The sequence below is a fragment of the Nycticebus coucang genome, chromosome 12 (assembly GCF_027406575.1).
Source record: "Nycticebus coucang isolate mNycCou1 chromosome 12, mNycCou1.pri, whole genome shotgun sequence".
NCBI lineage: Eukaryota > Metazoa > Chordata > Mammalia > Primates > Lorisidae > Nycticebus > Nycticebus coucang.
In genome coordinates this window covers 103,329,281-103,351,499 of record NC_069791.1, presented here as the reverse complement: position 1 = coordinate 103,351,499, position 22,219 = coordinate 103,329,281, and the positions used below count along the sequence as shown (strand labels likewise).

The 22,219-nt window shown below is 42.3% G+C and overlaps 1 protein-coding gene across 13 annotated transcripts in view; it reads right to left on the bottom strand.

Moving 5' to 3' along the window:
- RBFOX1 (RNA binding fox-1 homolog 1) overlaps nt 1-22,219 on the bottom strand; it is a 2,283,260-nt gene that overhangs the window by 1,103,364 nt on the left and 1,157,677 nt on the right. The window contains exon 1 of one of the 13 annotated variants that reach the window (XM_053556415.1): nt 20,480-20,846. The exons of 11 other annotated variants lie outside the window; for them this stretch is intronic. In XM_053556415.1, coding sequence (XP_053412390.1) covers nt 20,480-20,524 — 45 coding nt within the window. In that variant the 5' untranslated portion in view covers nt 20,525-20,846. Of the gene's footprint in view, nt 1-20,139; nt 20,252-20,479; nt 20,847-22,219 lie in introns of those variants that run through there. One more of the 13 variants, XM_053556420.1, reaches the window with a different exon arrangement.

Sequence of the window (22,219 nt, the reverse complement as noted above, 5' to 3'; positions counted from 1 at the left end):
AATGATGTCTGAAATAAACTGGATAATCTTTCAGGGCAGGTGAACGTGGAGTTGAAGCTGGGTGCACTGGTGCCCTTGATCCAAAGCAAACAGATTCTCAGCAGGAGAGCTGCGAGGCTGCTCAGAGTCAGAGTAACTTGTCAGAACACCGTTTGGTGCTGGCTCTGTCAAGCAGGCCGGCAGAGCTCCGTGGCTCCCTGGAGATAGGCAGAGCTGCATGTCGGGGAAGCTTTGTGTCACTGGAGGCCTACAACCTTATCTCTGCACCACCAGTTCACTGAAGGATGGGGAGAAAATAACATGAAGCAAAATTATTAACACCAGTGCTTAAACACTAAGAGATAAGAAGGCTGTGTAGGTATGGGTATAAACGAGTAGAAAGCTGCTCTCATGAAGGGAGAGACCACACACAGGCTGGAATTCCACTGCCAAAGACGGTTTATGGCGGAAGATCCAGTTTCAGGGACGTCCCCTCCTAGGGTGTTATTCCCTTCAGAGTATGGTTTGCCTCCAAGAGGACGGGAATGAATTGCAAATAACGGCCACAAATTGATCCCATCCCTGTTGCAGGGACTTTCTCAAGGTGAGCTCATGGCTTCCTCCCTTACCAGCTCTTTCTCAGTCTCTGACCCTGGGATTGACTCTGTGACTTGTCTGGCCAAGCAGATAATAGCAAATGTGATACAAGCTAGGGTGGGCAGTGCTCCTGAGTTAGGGGTGGCCCTGTCACTGCTCTTGGGCCTGCTGACCGAGCCTGAGCTAACCTGCCAGAAAGGCCACACAGATGAAAACTGAGCTATCCCAGCAAATCACGAACTGTGTGAGTACAGATGAAAACTGAGCTGCCCCAGCAAATCACAAACTGTGTGAGTATATTATACCACTGAATGGTCTAGAATGCAGCCTCAGTGGTATAAGCCTAGCTGAACCCAGCACACGCTGTTCACCCACAGAAATGTGAGCTAATAATTGATTTTTGTTTTAATCCATGAAATGTCAGTATTGCTTGTTACACAGCAAAACCTAACTGTTACAAGAATAAGAGTGTTGTGAATTCTCAGCCTTCTTTGATCCCTTTTATCACATTTAGTCTAGAAAAAGGAGAAGAGCTAAAGAAAGACTGTGCACAGATGACTATAAAGATTTGGGGGCTGGGCTTAAGATTTACTTTTTATATTACTTTTAGCAGAAAAAGTGAAAAATACACATGGCAGAAAACATCAGTGAACGCCAAATGGCACAAGCAAATAGAATCTTCCTACTGTGAAGGCTCATCAGTCTTCCTCTGAACAGTATCTATTAAAGATGCTGGCATGGATGTGCAGAGAAGGGAACACTTTTACACTGCTGGTGGGACCGCAAAGTAATACAACCTATTTTGGAAGGAAGTATGGAGAACCCTCAAATAACTTAAATTAGAACTTAAATTTGATCCTGCAATTCCATTAATGGGCATCTATCCAGAAGGAAAAAAAAATAATTTTATCCTAAGGACATCTGCACTAGATTTTTTTTTTTTGCAGTTTTTTGCCAGGGCCAGGTTTGAATTGGTCACCTCAGGCACACGGGGCCGGCGCCCTACTCCTTTGAGCCACAGGCGCCCCCCTGCACTAGACTTTTTATTGCAGCTCGATTTACAATTGCCAAAACATGGAAACAGCCTAAATGCCCACCAGCCCAGGAATGGATTAACAAGCTGTGGTATATGTATACCTTGGAATACTATTCAGCCAATAAAAAAGATGGAGACTTTGCCTCTTTTGTATTAACCCGGATGCAGGTGGAACACACTCTTCTTAGTAAAGCATCACAAGAATGGAGAAGCAAGAATCCAACGTACTCAATTCTAATATGAAGGCAGCAGATGAGCTAATACAAGAGGGGGGTAGGGGAATGAGGGTGTGGGAAGAGTGGAGGCAGGAGGGGGATGGGGGTCATGGTGTATGGCACTCCTATCGGGGGTAGGACACAATTACAAGAGGGGCTTTACCTAACAACCACAATCAGCGTAATCCAATTCTTTGTACCCTCAATGAATCCCAAACAATAAAAAAAAAAAGAATTTCTCACGTGTCTTTTCAGAACATGGCCATGCATCCATATGAATAAATCTTATACACAAACATTATTGCAGAATATACTCTGCTCTGCACTAGGTTTTTTTCCCCATTTATCTACATTAACATCTCAGCTGAGTTGATATTTATTGTCTTTCCATAACATCACATTTAGGCCTACCTCATCCTTTAAGTGGCTGCATAATGTTACTCTATACAAGCTGTAACATGCATTGCTGTAAAACTGGCATAAACCCAGTTGGTATTTGGTTTCAGTCCCCAGATCATCAAGAACAGAATAAAACACCATGAACAAAGGGAATGGGGTCCATGTCTAAAAAAAGAAAATGACACAGGTTGTCCACAGGGGCACCTGTTACCCTACAGGAGGAAAGCCCTATCTATGCAGGGGTCAGGTGACATAGACAAAAAAAAAAAAGGAGGAAGTGACAAAGTTAAGAATGGAAAATTCCGCATACACAGACTGACACAATTTGTGTCATCCGCATACCCTCTCTTTCTCCTTCTTGGCCTTTCTCATAAGAGTTGATGATTGGTATGATCGCCTAGGAGCTGGGTACAATGCTAAGTGCTATTGTGCTTCAATACACAATCTCATGTAATTATTATTATTATTGTGACAGAGTGCATAGCTTCAGCCTAGCTCACAGCAACCTCAAATTCCTGGGCTCAAGCAATCCTCCTGCCTCCGCCTCCTAAGTAGCTGGGACTACAGGCACCTGCCACAATCCTTGACTAATTTTTTAATTTCTTTAGTAGAGATGTGGTCTCACTTTTGCTCCAGCTGGTCTCAAGCTCCTGAGTACAAGTCAAACTGAGACTTACAGAGATTATACAAGTTTCTCAAGGTCCTTAATGGTAGCATGAAGTCCTAAGCTCCCACCTAGAGTTCTTCTTTGGCTTTTCCTAGGGAACTTAACAGAGCTGAGGTCACAGGCTTTGCAGAAGGTGTGCCATGGGCTTCAGGGACTCTGATGTCTACTTTCTCTGGGGTCATATCTATTCTAGCTGACCTGGGACCCTGCAGATGGATCTGGTGGCCTCACATGAGTTATAAACACCTAATAGAACCCCATGATTTCTCTATACCCTCCTACTACCTAAGGCCAATGGCCCAAGAAAATTGAGGTAATTTGTAGGTTCAAGTTAATACTCTGTTAAGGAAAGAGTAGCCCAACCCATTCCCAGGAAACTAGGAATGGGGTTTTACCCCTGTGAACCCACAAGGTCAAGGACACGCCTTCCCTGGAACAATAGCAGGAATCTTACCCATTTTGTTCACCATTCTCTTCTCAGTACCTGCAAAGAGAGGTTCTCTGTCAAATATAGAGTAAATCAATGAATGAGAAAATTCAGAGAATACGAGTCCCAGAAGAGGTGTGAAAATCAAGAATTTCTCCCTAATGTTAGCAAACAGCCTCAAGGAAGAATCACTCATCAGCTTCGAAAAGAATATGGAAATTGTATGTAAAACTAGTACATTGTACCCCATAATTGCATTCATGTACACAGCTATGATTTAATAAAAAAAAAAAAAGAATATGGAAAAGAGGTGCCTGGCACCCAGAAGTATGCCAATTAAATGTCTGTGAAATAAATGAGCTCAGAGACTTTAGAAAAAGGAGGTCTTGTCTATAAGAACATTTAACTGGAAAGACAAAGGTTCTACCAAGAAGGGTGGCGAGAAAAGAAAGAACACGGTTGGACCAGCAATTCTAACCTGAAACTTAGCAAGGTACAGAGGAGACTCCTGGATGAATGAAGTTATTGAGTACATTGGATTCTTGCTTCTCCATTCTTGTGATGCTTTACTAAGAAGAGTGTGTTCCACCTGCATCCAGGTTAATACAAAAGACGTAAAGTCTCCATCTTCTTCCATGGCTAAATTAAATGGCCCTCTGCAAAGGCTGAGATGAAAGACAGTGATCTTCATGGACAGGTCAACTTTAAAACATTGACCTTTATCCTCTGCACACAAATCAAAGTAGATCATTGGGAGGGCTTGCAGTCAAGGCATTATTTGGTGTTGACGTCAGCATGGAAGTTTTCCACGAACCCTACCTGTGTTCAATACCTCTTCTAGCTGCTTCTAAATCTCTGCACTCATGTTCCCTGCACTTTACTGGCCTCTTACCTTGGTCTTTTTACATGGCTTAATGTTCAATTCCTTGAGGGAAGGAAATCTAAGTGTTCACCAGATCATGGAACATAATACTAGGTACTAAATCATACTTCTGCAGAGGTTGACCTGTGAAGACATTCTCTGCCCTCGCTAAGTACTGGGTACCGGGGTTGCAATTTGGATACACTGTGCGTCGGTGACTGGACACTATCACACACTCAACTCACTGAACACTCTCTAGGGAAAGAGTCTCTGTGTGTGCCTTTGTGTCCACGTCTCTGTTCAGTAGAGGATATTGTCTACACACTGATGCATGGCGTATGGAAAGCAGATGGTGATCTGACTGTAAGTTTCATTAAGTTCCTAGGTATTCTGCCAATTAGGAGAAGGACGGAAGATCCGTTCCTTAAGATCTCAGCATGGTGATTAGGTATTTAAGACGTGTTGGCATGACTCAACAGGTTCCGGAAAATGTGCCAGAATGCAGACTTTCAAGAATGGCTCCCTCGCCTTGTTTTTTTAACCAAAGAGAATTACGTCATCCACAAGTGGGTCACAAAAGAAGAAATGAAACATCATGTGAATTCGGTGATGGGGGTTTTCTAGAACAGACGCCCTGAGAATGCTGAAATCCCTCCAAGAAGCAGCAAGTAAACATCAGAGAAAGCCCTTCTCCGAGCAGAACTTGCCGAACATATTCACCTTTACCACATCCCCTTGCCAGACTCCTTTGTAATCTAAGCAGGTGACAACTTCATTCAGCTGTTAGCAACAAGAGGCGGTATCGATTACCCGAGAATGCCTAATGACTGGAGACTGGGGCACAAACCATAAATGGAGACTTTCTGATTCCAAGCGAAATTATAGTTTGCCCTACGAGATTGCACAATAAATCAGGGGAAAAACCAGCCAACACAGGACTCTGGGGTCACTGAAGTGATGTTGACACATTACAATAATGAGAACTTGAAATACCTCATGCCCTATTGATTTTTAAGCTGAATCATTCCCACTGCAGAAGATTACAAGACTGTCTTGGAATCATGGCCCACACGGGAGATACTGATGAAAAATACACCCAATCCAATCAAAATGAAAAGCTTTACTTGTGCTTATTACAAATCTAATACCATTGTCCCTGGGCTGTGTGATAGGCACTTAACCTACAATGGTTGAGGGGGAGAAACACACACACACTATAGTTTTTTTCTCTTAATTAAAATTTTTCTACTTTTTTTTTTTTTTACATGTGGCTTTTTGCCGTGCCTATACAGTAAAAAGCATCCCTAAGAAAACAAGCATAATGGCTCAATTAGTGCATAAAAGGCAATTTCTTTATGCTTTTCTAATTCCAGGGTAGCTTTCAAGTTCCCTGCATCACCATATCATTTTGAAGAATGAAAAATCATGCCCTAACAACCAACTTATTTCCTAGCCAATAGGAGAAGATGCGTCCACCAGCACACAGCCTCTACGGTAAACAAAGAATGCTTTGCTGATCATTTCTTTTTCCCTGAAAAGTGCTCCACGGAGCTGAATAAACACAGTGTGGGAAGCCAACTGGTGACATAAGTTAATTACTAACCTGTCACACACTCATAGAATGGTAATAATTTATTTTCACTGTTGCATTAACCAGAAGTCATTTTTTGCCAATGGGGTGTGCAGGGGAGAAGGCTCTTAGGCATTGCTGCTTGCAGTATAGCCTACATAAGGCTGTGTCAATATCTTAGCTGAGGGATCAGGTATAAATTGTACCACTACTTTCATTATGCATATGAATCTGGCTATAATTCAGAAAAGAATTACCCACATATCTCGGCTTTAGGAGAGTGGGAACCAGCAGGCAGGAATACCAACGTCTTTCCTCACTACGACTCTGAAAACACCATCCAATTATTTCAGACATAATTATTATTTAGATTTACCAAGACTTAATACATCATAAATATTCTGTCACAATCCAATACAATCACACATTCTTTGAAAACATTTACTGAAGGTCCTAATATGGGCAGGCATTGTGCTGGGAACTAATTATATACTGTTCACCTGTTCTCCATCTTCGGGAAGTTTATAGCCTATCATCACAATCTAATTGTTGAGAGAAACACCTGCAGGCAAAATCTATGGGTCTAAAAGGGCCTGATTATAGCACAAATCCCCAGGTCCTTCTGAGGAGGTTGATTATAATAAATGAATAGAATTTACAAGCTAGCTGGCCTTTCTTTCTTTCAGATATCCTGATTATTTTTCCTCTACTAACTTGGTTCAATGTTTAGCTTTTTTTCCCCAATATGTATTTCTGCTTATAAATCTCACTAAATTCTACTATTTCATTAATTTTATGGATCTCCGAGTAGCGAAGCTGAAATTTTCATTTTTTGATGTGGACACACACCATCCTTCCGTATGACATCAGTGAATTTACTAATATGATTGGAAGTCAACGATTGATGTTAGGCAAGCTTGTTAGTGGAAAACGGTTCAAAAATTGGTATAAAGGCGGTCTCTGGGGGTTACTCCATAGGACCTTACTGGATTTCCGCACTTTAAAGATCTGTTTTTGCGATGTTCTCACCAACTTCTTTCTACAAGCTTCCGTCTGGGGTTTGAAGAGTCACTGGGTGTTAAATTTGGTCACTGAGTAAAGGAGTGGTCAAGAGCTAACAAACTTTTTAGAGAACTTAACTCAATGACACATCTCAACCATCTGCCTGATCATGAATTTCTTTTTTTTTTTTTAGAGGCAGGGACTTTGTCACCCAGGCTGGAGTGCAGTGGTGCAAATCATAGCTCACTGTAACTTCCTAGAAGAACTTCTGGGCTCAAGCTATCGTCCTGCCTCAGCCTCCCCAGTAGCTAGGACTAGAGGTGTGTGCCAAACTACTTCGCTAATTTTTAAAAATTACTTTTTGTACGTATGGGATCTCACTATGCTGCCCAGGCTAGTCTCAAACTCCTATCCTCCAATGACCCTCCCACATCGGCTGGGATTACAAACACCAGCCACTCTGCCCAATCTTTGACCCCCATGTGCCAGCCCCATTAGAAGAGCTTCTGCAGAAGGCAAGCTTCTCTTCTTTTTCCAGCCTCAGTTATAATAAAAATTATTGGTTAAGCAAGTTGGCTATCGTTTCTGTATGCCTGTTGTCAAATTCCGGGTCCGTCTGATATCATTGGTAATCTTGGGTTAATTACCTTTTCTAAAACTGCCCCCTTAGCTGTAAAATGAAGACAATGACCCCTTCAGCTACATATTCGTGAGGACCAACTAAGCCAGTCGAGATATAGAAACTCTCACAGAGCCTGTCAGATACTGTACGCAATGCAACTTGGCTGTTAGGTTCCTCCCCAAGAGCACTGGTGTCTTAACTTGGAGGAATTTGCTTTGATTTTCTGAGCCCCGTCTGGCAAGGGGCAATGTGGTACAGTGACAGTTTTAGATAACTGTGCCTACACTGATGTGTGTTCATGGGGGGAAGCCAAAACTGATTCTCATCTGATTGTTTCTGTATTAGCAAGACTACAACATGGCTATTAAAAGTAAAGCATGGAGAAAGAGTTCTAGCTGTTTAGAAACACAACCTAGCTACTCCAGCAACGCGCGTGTCTAGCACAAAACAGGTTTCCAATCTGCTTGTTCAGATGAATAGCAAAAAGTCAGCTGGAGCATGTGAGTGAAAAACAACAAACGAAATAAAGAAAATTTCAGATATCAGGCAACACTACTATTTCCTTGCAAAGAGATTGCCACCACCGCTGCTGCCGCTATCAACAATCCTGTCTAAATTTATAGAAAAGCCATACAAGAGCACATGCCATTTATAAATACCACTTTATAAATACTAATGCTGTAAGTCACGGCTTCCAAATCCCCCTGGCCATTTTCTACAAGACACCCCAGAGTAGCACATCTCTCTCTTGTTAACATTTCATGGAATCTTTCCATAAACATACGCTTGTTCTTGTCTTCAACATTTTGTCCTGTCACCGCGACAGATGGCTTTACACTGATGCATATGAAAATATTAAATACTTTATAAGCCTGGTGGAAATACGAAATGCCTTTGGAGGCACGAGAATCTCGATGATGAATGTAACGCAGCCACACAAGATTCCGAGAGAAACAGATCCCGGCACCCTGTGGGGGAGAGTCTGAGCGACCAAGCAGATCTCACATTCTCAGTGAAGTCAGGAGAACGAGGAGCTCCGTTTGCCATCCGTGTGATTTGGCCATGCAAGAAGGCAGAACATACTGCTACCAAGAGCTGTTAAAGACTGCAGTTTATAACCAAGGGAGGGTTGTGAAATCTCCTTCTCGGAGATAGGGAAGCCAGAAGCAGCATCCATCTGTCTGAGATGGCCAAATAAAGCAAGCTTCGAGGCAGATCAGTGAGTTTAGTGACGATGATGTCAGCTAGCTGATTGTTCTATATACCCGGTTCCAGTTATTATTTCTTTTTTAGTAGATGTTTACTTAGAGCGAATGATGCCCTCTCAACCAACCCAGAAGTTTAGGGACAACAGAACCGTACAGAAAGTAGCATCAAAGAGCAGTTACCGTGAGGGGCCCTCAAGCCAGGCTGACTACCTCTCACTGGCACCGACTGGGTACTCTTGGGCAAGTTACTTAGCCACTTTGCGCTTGAGTTTTCATCCATAAGTGCGAGTAACAGTAGTGTGTACTTCATAAGGCTCCTGTGAGTACCAACGACTCAGCGTGCACAACAGGCTTAGAATACAGACTAGCATATGGCGGGCGCTTCATAAACACTGGCTATTCTCTGCATTTGATACTGCGTTTATGTAAAAATAAACAGCATCATGTTGGGTAAGATTTTCTTTTTGTTTTTCTTTCTATTTGTTTGTATGCAACAAGCATGGACTTCCAATGGGTGCAACATATTGGTGTTTTCCATCCTATGTATAAATTGAAGATCGCCAAAGTCCATTCCAAGGCATTTATCCCAGAGAAGCAAAACTCACCGTCATACAAAATCCTGTGCACCAATGATCGAGGCAACTTTATTTGTGATACTCCCAAGCTAGCACAGATGCCCTTCAGCAGGTGAATGGGGAGACCCCAGTACAAATGCATCCCCGTGGAATATTCCTGAGTGGTGCACGGGAACAGACGATTGACACAGGCAGTCACTTAGGTGAAACTCCAGGAAATTACAAGCAAATAAGCCAACCCCAAACATGTGATTCCACTTACATAAGATTTTCAAACTAACAAGATTTTAGAAATGTAGGGCAGATAGAGCCTGACAGGGGTAGGTGGTCATGAAGGAGGGCGGCAGGTTATATGTGGTTATAACAAGGAATGGTCGTGATGGAAGCATTTGGTACCTCGTCTGCGCCAGTGGATAGAGAAACGTACACACGTGGTGGAAGTCATGCAGAACTAAACACACGCCCAAATACGTGCAAGTAAATTAAGGCTGATTTGAATAAGAACAGCAATTTCACTCTCCGGCATATAACATAATACTATAGTTTTGCAACTTATTATCATCAGGGAAAATGTTACCAGTGGAGGAGCCTGTTCCAGAGATCTGCAGGTGTTACACTTAACTCTACAAAAATGCCAACTAAAGCAGTGACAAAAGCTGAACACAAATGAAGGATGAAAGTTTTCAATATAGTCAGGCGACCACCAACCTGTTCTCCGCATTTTCTCGCCTTAAGAAAAACAGCGCTCATTAAGAATCACCCTGAATCTACTGTGAACACATCACAGCCCCATACGTAAGTACAAAAATGGTGATCGCTTGCGTTGATGTTGCATGAGTTGTGCTGGTTATCCCTGGCTTTTATACGTTCTGCTGGTGTGTTCAAAGGTACTGAGCTCGCCCGGCTGAAGTGCACAGGTTACTGAAGCAATCTGAACAGCACGGGCCTTCCCTGAAGTGTCTCATTATTCTCAGTCAGGCCAGCTGAATCTCCCAAGGTATGAAGTTCAGTTCGAGATAAAAATATTTTATCTGCCCTTACAGAAAATCCAAAGGCTATATAAAAGGTTTTGTTATTGCAGTGTTTTCATAAATATATAGCAAACAGCTTTCACAGCGGGAAATTCAGCACAAAATACAATTTTCATACACAGCCATTCATGTGGCTTGCACGGGAAGATGAAGTGACCCAGAGATGAATAAAGAAATAATAGTACTGTCTACAACTTTTAGCAGCCTCCAGTCCCTGGCAAACACAGCTGGGAGGATAAGGATCATGATTTTGCAGCACTGCTGATGAATGACAAATGCCCACAGTGCCCAGGAGAATGAACACTTAGATATATCATTTTTAGAAATTGCTAACACCCAGCCACCTCATTCCTGTCAGCATACTGACCCCAACCCTTAGCCAAACCCGAATTTTGAATCAAATCATTTTTAAGATTCTGTATCTCCTTTTAAGTCTCTTTTTAAGTACACATTCAAAGCCAATTTGGGTCATCTCTGCCTAACCCCAAATCACCACATTGGCCTCCAAAGTGATCTGTATCAGCTTGGAGGTACAGAGGTGATCACGCATTATTCATAAAATGAAAATACTTTTTAAAAAGAAATTATTATCAAAGGAGCTCATGCTTGTTGAAGCTAAAAAAGGAATAAAGGTATCATCTCAGATGCAAAAGTTCCATCTCCCCCACCCCCTCCTCTCCTAGCACACTCCAGCATGATCGTGAAGTTCATTGTCAGACTTTTGCACAATGACGGCTAAGTTACCGCAAAGATAATCACGGCTCACAGCCCCTTAATCACCTGCTACCATCATCCCATCTGTATAAACCAACTGCAAGTGCATGTTTGTTTTCTAACAAAGTTTTTTTCTAACGAATCGCTGGAGTTTGGCCTCTTGCTCACTTACGACATCGGAGATCTGTCCATTTCACACCCAGGCGAATCCACTTTCTTTCTTTAATGCTTCTTGGCATCCAGTGCCCCCTCGTTAGGCATTTAGTTTGCTCGAGTTTTTCTTCCTACCATGCACCAACTCGCATCTCTGCAAACCTGAGCAATCGTATAAATCCTGGAGGCACAAATGGTGGGTGAAGTATACTTTTTCTAAATAAAAATTTTCAAATTGACCTCTACAAAAGAAGGTAACATTCCACACTCCCCAACAGCGTATAAAAGACCTGCTTTGTCAAACGTAGTGTTTGCCAATATAGGAAAATTTCATACATACAGCCAAAACATCATGTATACACACGTACACATGTATATGTAAATTTATTGTCACATAAATGCCAGTTTGCAGACCCATCCTAGAAAAAGCACTGCATAACTCACTGCTGAATATCATTATGGTCACCTTTCAAGGACTCCCTTTGGGCCCAACATCAGGGTCTAGTCCACCCTTCAAAACAATCTTGCAACTTCTTTTCTGTAATGGCCATCAGAGCCGTCATTGTGCAAAGGGCTGACAATGAACTTCATGAACATGCTACCTTGCACTTACCGTTCACAGCATTGCACAGACAACCCGTAAGGTTTCCTTACTTTGACGCATCAGTGTCTCATGGCTATGTTCCTGTCTCTGTGTGGTAGTGTCTTGCTGAGTGGAGTTCATGATTTTGTGTGCCATCAGAACGATGGTCACTCCAGAGAAAGAGTTCCAAAATTGCTCTGAAGGGTGGGGTAGCTGCTGGCATCACTGCATAGCTTCCCAAGGGGAGAACTTCAAAGGTGACCACAGTGACAGTCAACAAGGAGGTAAGGAGCATTTATTCTAGGATGCGTTCACAACAGGCCTCATATACAGACATAGTTTCATATATTTGTAAGTTATCTACATGCATTTGTCTGAAAACTATATTCATGTCTTTTGTCAATTTTTCTCGTGTCATCAATCTGCATGTCCATCCATTCATCTGTTCATCCATCCACCCACTCAATGATCTACCCACCCACATATTCTGCCAAGATTATAAGAAGGTTAATCCTAATAAGTCCCCTAACCACGGGGACTTCCTAAGGCTACGATTCCCTTGATCTATGTCAAATTCATTTTCCACCAAATGTTAGAAGGATGATTTCTATCATTGTCAAAAAAAAAAAAAAAAAAGATATGAATGGGCTCTGAAGTTACAAAGTTTCAAATTTGATCAGCAACCCTTGTACTCACTAGCTGTTGGTAACCCACAGGGGGAAAAAACCACCTCAAGGTTCAGTCTTCTTTTGGGAAAATTGGGTATAGCACGCGAATCTGCCTCACAGAGTTGCGGGGAGGAATGTGCACTTCAATAAGCGACACTCCCAGGAGTTATCACAACCTACGGTCCATTACAAACACTCAACAGACATTAGCAGTAAGAAGAATGTCAACTCTGTACTGAGCAATAAGCAAGTACATTACAACAAAATCTGATTTCCTTTCCATTCAGCGGAATTTGAAACCTGAACCGCTTATACCATTGATGTTACTTTTACATGTTTAGTTCCCTGGGAAAAGTTTGCAATAAAGACTCAGCAGAAATCCATTTTCTTCTTGTTAAACACATTCATTTCAATGGCACACAAAGTCTATCGAGACTCATCTTTATTCCTAAAAGCAGAGTCACATTAAAATGTGAAAATACATTAGAAATCTATTACATTGGATATGGAATTAAGTGGCTATTTTAAATACAATCTCCCAATTTTTATTTCTTTTGTCAACATTTTATACACACACGCATGTGTGTAATTTACATTTTAGTACTACACACGGTCAACATCTACAGAACTTCCTGGGTAGTCTTGACTATGTGTGTTTACCTCCATTTATTTTACTGTTGAACTACAAATTCCGGTTTCATTTTAAACTATCTCCTGAACCAACACTTAGATGGAATAGGTATTCCACAAAAGCCAATTCAATGAACTGTATTAAAAAAGGACATTTGACGATAATGGAGCCAACATCAGTCTTTTGACAGTTGTGAAATGGAATTCACTCTTCGCTTTCTTTGTTCAAATGTGAGTTTATTGGGCTTGAAATATAAAGGAAGAACACTAATGTTTTCTACTTTCAGCCCAGTTCTTGGACTGTCCCCAGTTGGGAGTGGTGGGGGGTGGCAGATTAACAGCCCTTTTCTTGCTTTAGTTTTGTTCCATGTCCAGAGCCAATCTGTTTAGAGATGACCCACTCCCTTTTCATATTAAAAAAACAAACAAAAAAAAAACTGTGGCTTGCCTCAGGTAAAAATGCAGGCCAGGCTTGTGTAGTTAAGCTTCTTCAAGCACTTTCTGGGGGCCAAAAAAAAAAAAAATAGTGAGCAGATACCTGTGCACCCCCACTTAAGGAATGTACAAGTTGGGATGAGAAGGCTGAGCAGACAGCTGGCATGAAACCAGTATCCGTCAGGCCCGGAGTTCCCACCACATGAGCTTGTATTCAAAATACTTCCTTTCAAAGCACAAATCCATACATACCCTGGATAAGAAATTTTTTAGAAAATAAATTCTTCTATCCATGCATTCATCCACTCGGCTGAAATTTATTGAGGTTCTCTACTGCCGTCTTGGATTTCTGGATATTCCATGAATATGTGTTTAATTGCGTCCTTGCAAGATTCTTTTTTTCTACTTCTTAAGCAGAATAGAATGTGTCAAATTGGCATTTCTATATAAAAATCGACTTAAATTGGTTTTCTTCTCATAGCATTTGCTACATGCTAAAAATTCAACTGAGAATGACATAGGCATGGCCATTCCCAAGGCCCAAATAAGAGATGATCAACAGACTGGTGTTAGAAAGATCAGTGTGGCCTGGATGTCACCACACCCACCATTACTCGCCTGGCAATGACTTACTATCAACCACCCCAAAATGAAACTAAAAATGCCTTTGGTTTCAAAACTCAAGTGTTGCCTAAACATTTATGCTTCTGCACATTTAGAAATCCAGACTATTAATCCTGGCAAAGGCAGGAGCACAGACTTTGGAGTTTAAATCTCAGCTCTACTCCTTAGAAGTTGTGTGACCTCAGACAAATTACTCAGCTTCTCTGGGCCTCAATTCTGTCCCTGTAAGAAGTAGGTAACAGGGCGGCGCCTGTGGCTCAGTCGGTAAGGCGCCGGCCCCATATACCGAGGGTGGTGGGTTCAAACCCGGCCCCGGCCAAACTGCAACCAAAAAATAGCTGGGCGTTGTGGCGGGCACCTGTAGTCCCAGCTACTCGGGAGGCTGAGGCAAGAGAATCGCTTAAGCCCAGGAGTTGGAGGTTGCTGTGAGCTGTGTGAGGCCACGGCACTCTACCAAGGGCCATAAAGTGAGACTCTGTCTCTACCAAAAAAAAAAGAAGTAGGTAACAACAATACCCATCTCTGAGGCTTGTCTTAAAGATTAAAGGAGGGCAGCGCCTGTGGCTCAAGGAGTAGGGTGCCCCCCCCCCCATATACCAGGAGTGGCGGGTTCGAGCCCGGCCCCAGCCAAAACTTAAACATTAAAGTAACTGATATTTTAAACCATTTACAAGAGTCCTCGGCAAATATGAAATACTATGTAAGTGTTTATTTAAATAAATTAGCAAATGAGGCTATGTGCTGAACATTTAAAGATGAGGAAAAAATAACACCATTTGAATACTGAGGAGGAAGGCGGGCTGTACAGGAAGGCTCTTTAGATTTGCTTTTCCTTAATTTGTTTATTGAGGTTACGTTTCTCTTCTATTGACATCAGTAGCATGAGAAGATATAAGTGCCTGATGTCACACTAATTGGGGAAAAACAGACACTGAAACTTTCAATGACCCATATCTTATTTATAAGAAAAGATGTTCCAAGTAAGCATCTGTAACAATTTTAATCTCAGACTGTCAGGAAGGATGGACCTTCTGATTTTCCATGATGACCCATTCACGGTACCCAATCAGAGACCGTGAAAGTTTAATAACTGAAGTTTGTGTACATTATCTACTCTTGAAAAGTCAGGCCATGTAGGTATCAGTCATACTATTACTGATGTTGCACAGGGTATGATGACTCAACCGGGGGGTGGGGGGGGGTATTGTCATTGTAGACCAGATGATTCCTTGTTTGCAGAAAGGGACCTGTGCTGTGCACCCAGGAGGTGTGGCAGCATCCCTGGTTTCTACATGCTTCATACCAGTAACAATTGCTGCCCAGTGGTGAAAACCAAAAATGTTTTCCAAGATGCTGCCAAATGTTGTTGAGGGTCAAGGGAGAAACTTGTTCTGGTTGAGAACTGCTGGCCTAGAGTATCTGTCACAGACCCCTTTTGTGTATCTTTATAAATTTGGATTAATCGATTTCAAGGGCATCTTGGTACACTGGACTCTGTAAATCTGAACTGGAATCAACTTTTCTAATTACAAAAAAAAAAAAAATCTTGAATATTTGCTTTCCCATTTCTAAATTAGGCATAGCAATACCTACCTTGCAGATTTAGAGTAAGGACTGGTAAAAACATGGTAAGGCTCCCAGTTCAATGCCCAATACAGTAAGTGCCCAGGAAGAAATCAGCATTGCATTGTTATTACTGCAACTGTTGATATGTTATCGCAGCCTCATCCTCATCCTTATAATGAAGCTGGAAGGCCTCTATACATCCAACTAACGACAATAGACACAACTGTTAACTTCCATCTTTTTAGGAGAGACTGATTTCCTCAGAAGCAGAGGTTTCAGTTAAACAACAAAGAAATATATCAATACTAGCGTAAAAAATGCAGATGCAGAATTATAATAAAGAGAAAGCCAGGACTAGCAGAGGCCTTCCTCACAGAGTCCAAAAAAGTCCTTTTTGCAGAGAAAATATTGAGCAAATAGAGTGTCCTGACTTGTCAATTGCTGGTGTTTTTTCTGTGCAGGATTGGGAGTGTGGGGGGTAAACAGTGATAGAAAACAGGCTCCCTAACTGCTGTTTGTACTCTTGATGCCATCAAGGGAATTCAAACCAGGTTAGGGAATTTCACCAATGAACCCTAAACCGTAGATAATTTCATGGGGCTGGGTTGACTGCTAACTACTGTGTTTAGGGGAGAAAAAAACATTTTGAAGACGAGTGAGTGTCAGCTAATTAGATAAGCATGAATACAGAATTCCAGTTAGAAGTAGAGAAAAGAAATAAACGTTGCCCACCACTGCATAAAAATAGCATATACAACAGATATCACTGCCATCATTGGAAGCCAGAGACACTATTTCTACTACAATTAATACCATTTCCCGAAAAGTCTCCTCTGGCCTTCGTGATATTAGGATGGGCTGAAAGATCATTCACCATCAGTAAACGCCAGGGAACTAACTGCTGCTTTTCTTCTTTTCCTTGTAAACCCAACTGAAATGATTTCATGAGAACTTGCGAATACAAAATTGTGTTACGAACACCCAACCGATCCTATTTACATTAGCTACATCAAAGTATTCAGACATCATAAGCAAACGTGAAATGGGGACCCTCCAATACCCTAGAGATTATGCAATCACCTAACCAGACAGAACACTTTGAAATTTTTATGGAGCAGGAAAAATTGGAAGCATATCAATCTAGGCAGTGAAATTAGGCTTTTTGTCATTTTTAATTGCTTGAATTCATAACCTAGTTTTGCTGCATCAAAAACGAGTTGCTGCAGCTGACATAAGCTGTTTCGGTCTTTTGGGCCAAACATGCACACACAGAGAGCCCACAACTTTTCATATAAACTTTATTTATATTAAGGAAACAAAAAATCCCAAAAACTGTTCGGGGCATTATAGTTACTGAATAATTTAACATGCAATGTCTTCCGAGCCAAGAACTGTGTATTAAAGGCTGACTTTTACGGATTTCATTCTTTCTCTTGGTCCCGTGTCAATGCCGGGGGAATAGCACGAATAGCAAATCATCAGGACTGCGATTCCGGCTACATGTGATTTAATTTACCTCCATTAAGTAGAATGCACAATTATAAAATTCTTCAATCTCTTATTTGATCTTGTTTACTATTGATCACAATATACACAACCAGTCGACCCTGCTTGAAAATGAAAGAAACAAAACAGAAGAACAAACATGTACACCCAGAAATACAAACAAAGAGTCAATGTATTCTCACACTCTGAAGTTTGGGGATCTACAACCAAATAAAGTCTAAGGTGTAAAAAATGTCAAGGGTCTCTGCTTCCTCTCCCTCCCTTAATTTATTTTTACATTTGTCATAAAAATCAACACAAGATGCAGGTTAAAGACTCATAGAAAAAAGTTTCTTTCTTTTTTTTTTTTTTTTTTTGCATGTTTTGGCTGGGGCCAGTTTTGAACCTGCCACCTCCAGTATATGGGGCCAGCACCCTACTCCTTGAGCCATAGACACCGCCCCATTAGACTTAAGGAACTTACTCCAACTCCCTCTGGGATACCTTCAAGACTAACGCATATGATATTAAGAAATAAAAGCTAAAAATTAAACACCAATAAAAGTTTATTAGTAAGTTTTTATTACTTCATACATTTTCTTCCTTTTTAAGGCTACTTTCTATTTCTCAACTTTTCTTAAAACCTCACATAAAAATTATCAATTAAGACAGAAAACTAGACCAAATTTATCTTTCCTTGGATAGCATACTAGTTACTTAGCTCAAGACTGACCCAGGTAACCAGATTTTTCATAATCAAATTGAAGACAAGGAGGAGTAAGCACTATGATTTTCAAACACGACGATACGCGTATGTCATACACAGGGTGCACATAAATTTCATGTGCAATTTAAAATAGTTTAACATGGTAAATCATACACAAACTTTATGTCCACCCTGTATATGTCATATATTATCATGAAATATCGCAATATGTTTTCCAAATTTTACAACTGTAATTTTGATGAAGGCTGTGGTTGCAAAATGCCCTTCACTAGTTCCACTCCAACTTTTCTATCATACTTTCAATGAAGAGAGGGAAAAAAAATGACTAGCTAGTTCTTTTTAGGAAGAAAAAGAAACACCAGTTTATCTTCAATAAGCTGGCCGGCACCCCAGCAATAATGGGTATTTCTACCATGTCTGAGTAAATACAGATTAAAATGAATCCAGGCTCTTAACAAGCAATAGGGAAAATGGAAGTTTGAGGGATAAGATTTCAACAGACAGATGTAAAAATATGCTTAGCCCAATAAAATAATAGAAGACAGCACTTCCGTACAATTCCTCATCTGGAAAACTGATAACTGAAGAAAAAAAAAAAAAAAAAAAACCGGTAGAGCTCTTGCCACGTGGTAAAAGCATTTCCCAAAGGTGTAATTGCTTGGCTGAAATGAAATGACAAAACTTTGTATCTGGACTTTTTAAAAACCAATACACAGTGGAATTGCTTGATACTAAATAATTCTTATATATGGGCAGAGAATTAAAAAAAGCAGGTGCTGATGATCCTTCAGGATACAAAATGTTTGTTTAAAAACTTGTAGCAGAAGATACTCAAAAAGATTTCTGGGCTCTAGATACAACAACAGAGAATGAAACAGATAAAAAGGAGAGAAGAGAGGGAGAGAGAAAAAAAAAAAAAGAGGGACTTCCCCAATACGCCCCTCCCTCCCTTCAGAGAAGCAATTCCACTTTCATCAGCTCTGAGGATTCTAATACTGGCAAGGGATGGCAAGTGTGCCAAGTATGTGGGCAGATGGGAGTTGGAAAATGTTGCTTCTTTTAGGAGAATCCTGATGCTGCCTGCACGCCCATGTGCCTGAGAGGTCAGCAGCTGTTGCTGATTGACTGGAGTTGACTTACTTGAAGAACAACCCTCTTCAAACTTCATCGTAGCAAACCACAAAAGCAAGTCAGTCCATCCCACAAACACATTTTCACTCACATACCCTTTTGGACTTCCCAGCATACATTTTGATCAAAAATAGGGACCACCGTGGAGAAAGATTTTATAGTCTTAGCTAAACAATTTACTACCCAGCTACCCAAATCAAGAGAGGATTATGCAATTTTTTTTTTTTTTTTTTTTTTTACTGCTTCGATTATAAACTGGATTCATTTCTGTGTGGCCAAAATTAAAACCATGTAAACAATGAGTAAATTATGACATATCCGAAGAAACTCAGAGAGTGACTCATTTAACAAATAATTTAATACAATTTTACTAAGATGACAGTATCAACAAAACTTTAGGATTGAGAATTTCCCTCGGGACCCCCCCCTTAAGCGGAAAAGGGGGAGGACGCAGCTCTTTTGTCAAAATAAATAACCCCCCCTCATTTCACTGTAGTATGAAAATAGCGAGTAGAAGGATGGGCTGAGATCCATACTTCCAGGGGATCCTTCTAGTCCGATGAATGCCGTGTTCCAACACTTGGTGTATTTTTAAAATGCTTCACCATCACGTTAGAAGGGAGCACGCACATTTCCCCCCTCACTGGAGCTTTCAAGAAGAGCAACTCTTATTCCATTTACTAAGATGCTACAGAGCATATTATTTCTCAAGTCAAGGCGTTTTCGATGTTGACGATGTAATGTCTCTGCCGTGGGAATCAAGGCGAGCAGAGGCTATAAAGGGACACCCGCGCAGCTCGCACGGTCTGGAGCACGGGGGACACGTTTCCAGGGACGGGCGAAGCAGATGCGTACACACGCACACATGCCCCGCTGGAACGCGAGCGTGCCAACTTTCCCAGCGCACGACCCATCTGGCCATTCATTTCCTAAACCTCTCCTTTAAAGAACCGCGCATCTCTTGCAAAGCCACTGCCAGCCTATTGGGACTTGCACTTTGGCTCTTAATAAACGCTTATTCATCTCCGGGAATAAAGTTAAACGGAGCCAATGAACGTTGGCAATGAAGTTGCCCACTAACTTCCAGTCGGTAAAGAAAAATGGATTCATCACTGGCTCCCCGGCCCCCCTCTAAATGCCCCCTCGCCGTCTCCGGGTGTTCGGGGCCCCTTGGGGCGCCCAGGACAAGCCCTGAGCACAACCTCCCAGGCCCCCACAGCTGGGTTTACGTACCGTGTCCCGAGCACACGCGGCGAACGCAGCCTCATCCCTCCATCGCTGCTTTGGGTTCCCCGGATTCCATCGGCAGCCAAGTCCCCTATTCTAATCAGTAGCCGCGGAGGCGCACACGGCGCCACCGACTCTGCGCTAACGTTGGACAGCGGCTGACGGCGCCTCCTCTGCCACAGGCAGCCAAAAGTGTCAATTTGCACACTCCTCCCCCTGTCGCCCGCCCCCGCCCCCCTGCACCCCCCGCCCGCAGTCAGTGGGTTTTTAGGAAGCTCCTGCAGAAGCTGCCTCCTCTCCCTCTCCTTCCCCGACAGCGTTTTAGAGGCTTCCTCGCTCGCCTTACCTGAAGGGCATCTCCCACGACTGCAATTAGCTGCCAGGATTTCATTGTCGGCTGCAAAGTGCCTCCTGCTTCCTCACCGGAGAACACAACACCGGAGAAGTCCGAGGCAACAGCAGAACGGCACCCACGTGCTAGCAATGTAAATGACTTCAGTCATCTGTGGCGCGCGCCGCGCCTTCGCTGGCCGGGGCCGCCTGGCACGGCCGCCGGCAGGTGCAGAGCGCCCCGAGCGCGCGGGCGCGAGAGCGAGCAGCCCGCGCCAGGAGGCAATCAACCCCCCGGGCTCGCACAAAGGGAGGCCGCCGCGCCCGGGGTCCAGCTCCTCGGGTGGCTTCGGCCTCGGTCCGCGCCTCAACGCTGGCCAAATGAGCCGCCCGATCTGTTTGCAAAGTCTTGCAGCTTGCGGAAGGCGGTGGGTGCTGAGGCTACGCGGGTCTCGCCCCCGCGCTTCCGAGGCGCTTGCAAGGCACGCAGCTGGCAGCTATATCTCGCCACTCGCCCTCTCTCTCTGCCGCACGTGTCCCTTCCCTTGTTCTTTCAGGCATTAAATATGTACCACATGACAGAATAGGGCACCTTGCACGGTCCCCTGGGTCCGCACTTGACAACCAATTTTAACTCACAAGCAATCGAATGTCTAAAGGCGGGATATAAGCGCTTCCAATTACTTACGCTGCTCCTGCATTATTCAAAATGTCCACGGAACAGTATTTATGATTCCAATATGCTACTTCGCCTAGAAATACCAGTGAAAGATGGAGGACCCTGCAGCCCCCACCCCAAACCGCTGAGAGGCGTTCTTCAGCGCTACCTGCAAGAAGCAGGTGGACTTTATTTAGGAGTGAAAGCTTAGGGATCTCAGAGCTGCTTCCACATTATGTGCTAAATCAGGAATGCTCTGAGGGTTGAGCCTGCCTTGAGGGGAAAAACATCTGTGTCTCCTTTTGAACTTTTGAGAGCACCTTTTAACGTGGCACACAGGTAAATTTCTTTCACCACCACACCCCCCCCCCAAGAAAATTCCTCAAGTATCTACTTTATTTCTTTCTTTCCTATTTTTTTTTCTTTTCTTTTTAAAAAATTCCTCTGGCTCTTCCTCCTCCCCCTTGGTAAACAGGAATGAGTTATACCTGTTCTCATAGATTCCAGCTGTCCCCAGCTTAAGTGTTAGTAAAACCAACATATCAATTGATTGTCTGGGAGTGAGTCTTTTGAATGTAGAAAAACTAAACGTTTTTGTTTTTGTTTTTTTCATTTGACACTGATAACCAGGAACCTCATGCACCAAGATGGCCTTGCTTGTTCAAGGGCTAATTAGTTGAATGGGAAAGACCTATCAGTGGAAGGAAATTTCATGTACAAATATCCATTCTACAATTGATTATCAGTAAGTGAAATATTTATTGGATTCCTGTGCCATCTTCGTGCGTACTTATTTTAGTTAAAGGTCTTGTGCACAACTGATTAGGATTTTATATATTGGTAAGCAAATTTTAAAATGCTAATAAATCTTTCAAATATTTATTTTCCAATTCATTACAGCTCTATACCCAGAGGCAATATTTACAGTTTTTTTGGAACGCACCAAGTCCTTACATAACGATCATCCATCTCTGTCACTTCAGTAACAAAATGAGGAGGGTTTTGTTTTTTTCTTCTGTGCATTAAGTGTATTTTTAATATGGGATTAATACAGAATTTAACTTTCTGTGGAGATAAGAATAGTGTATGTGTGCACTC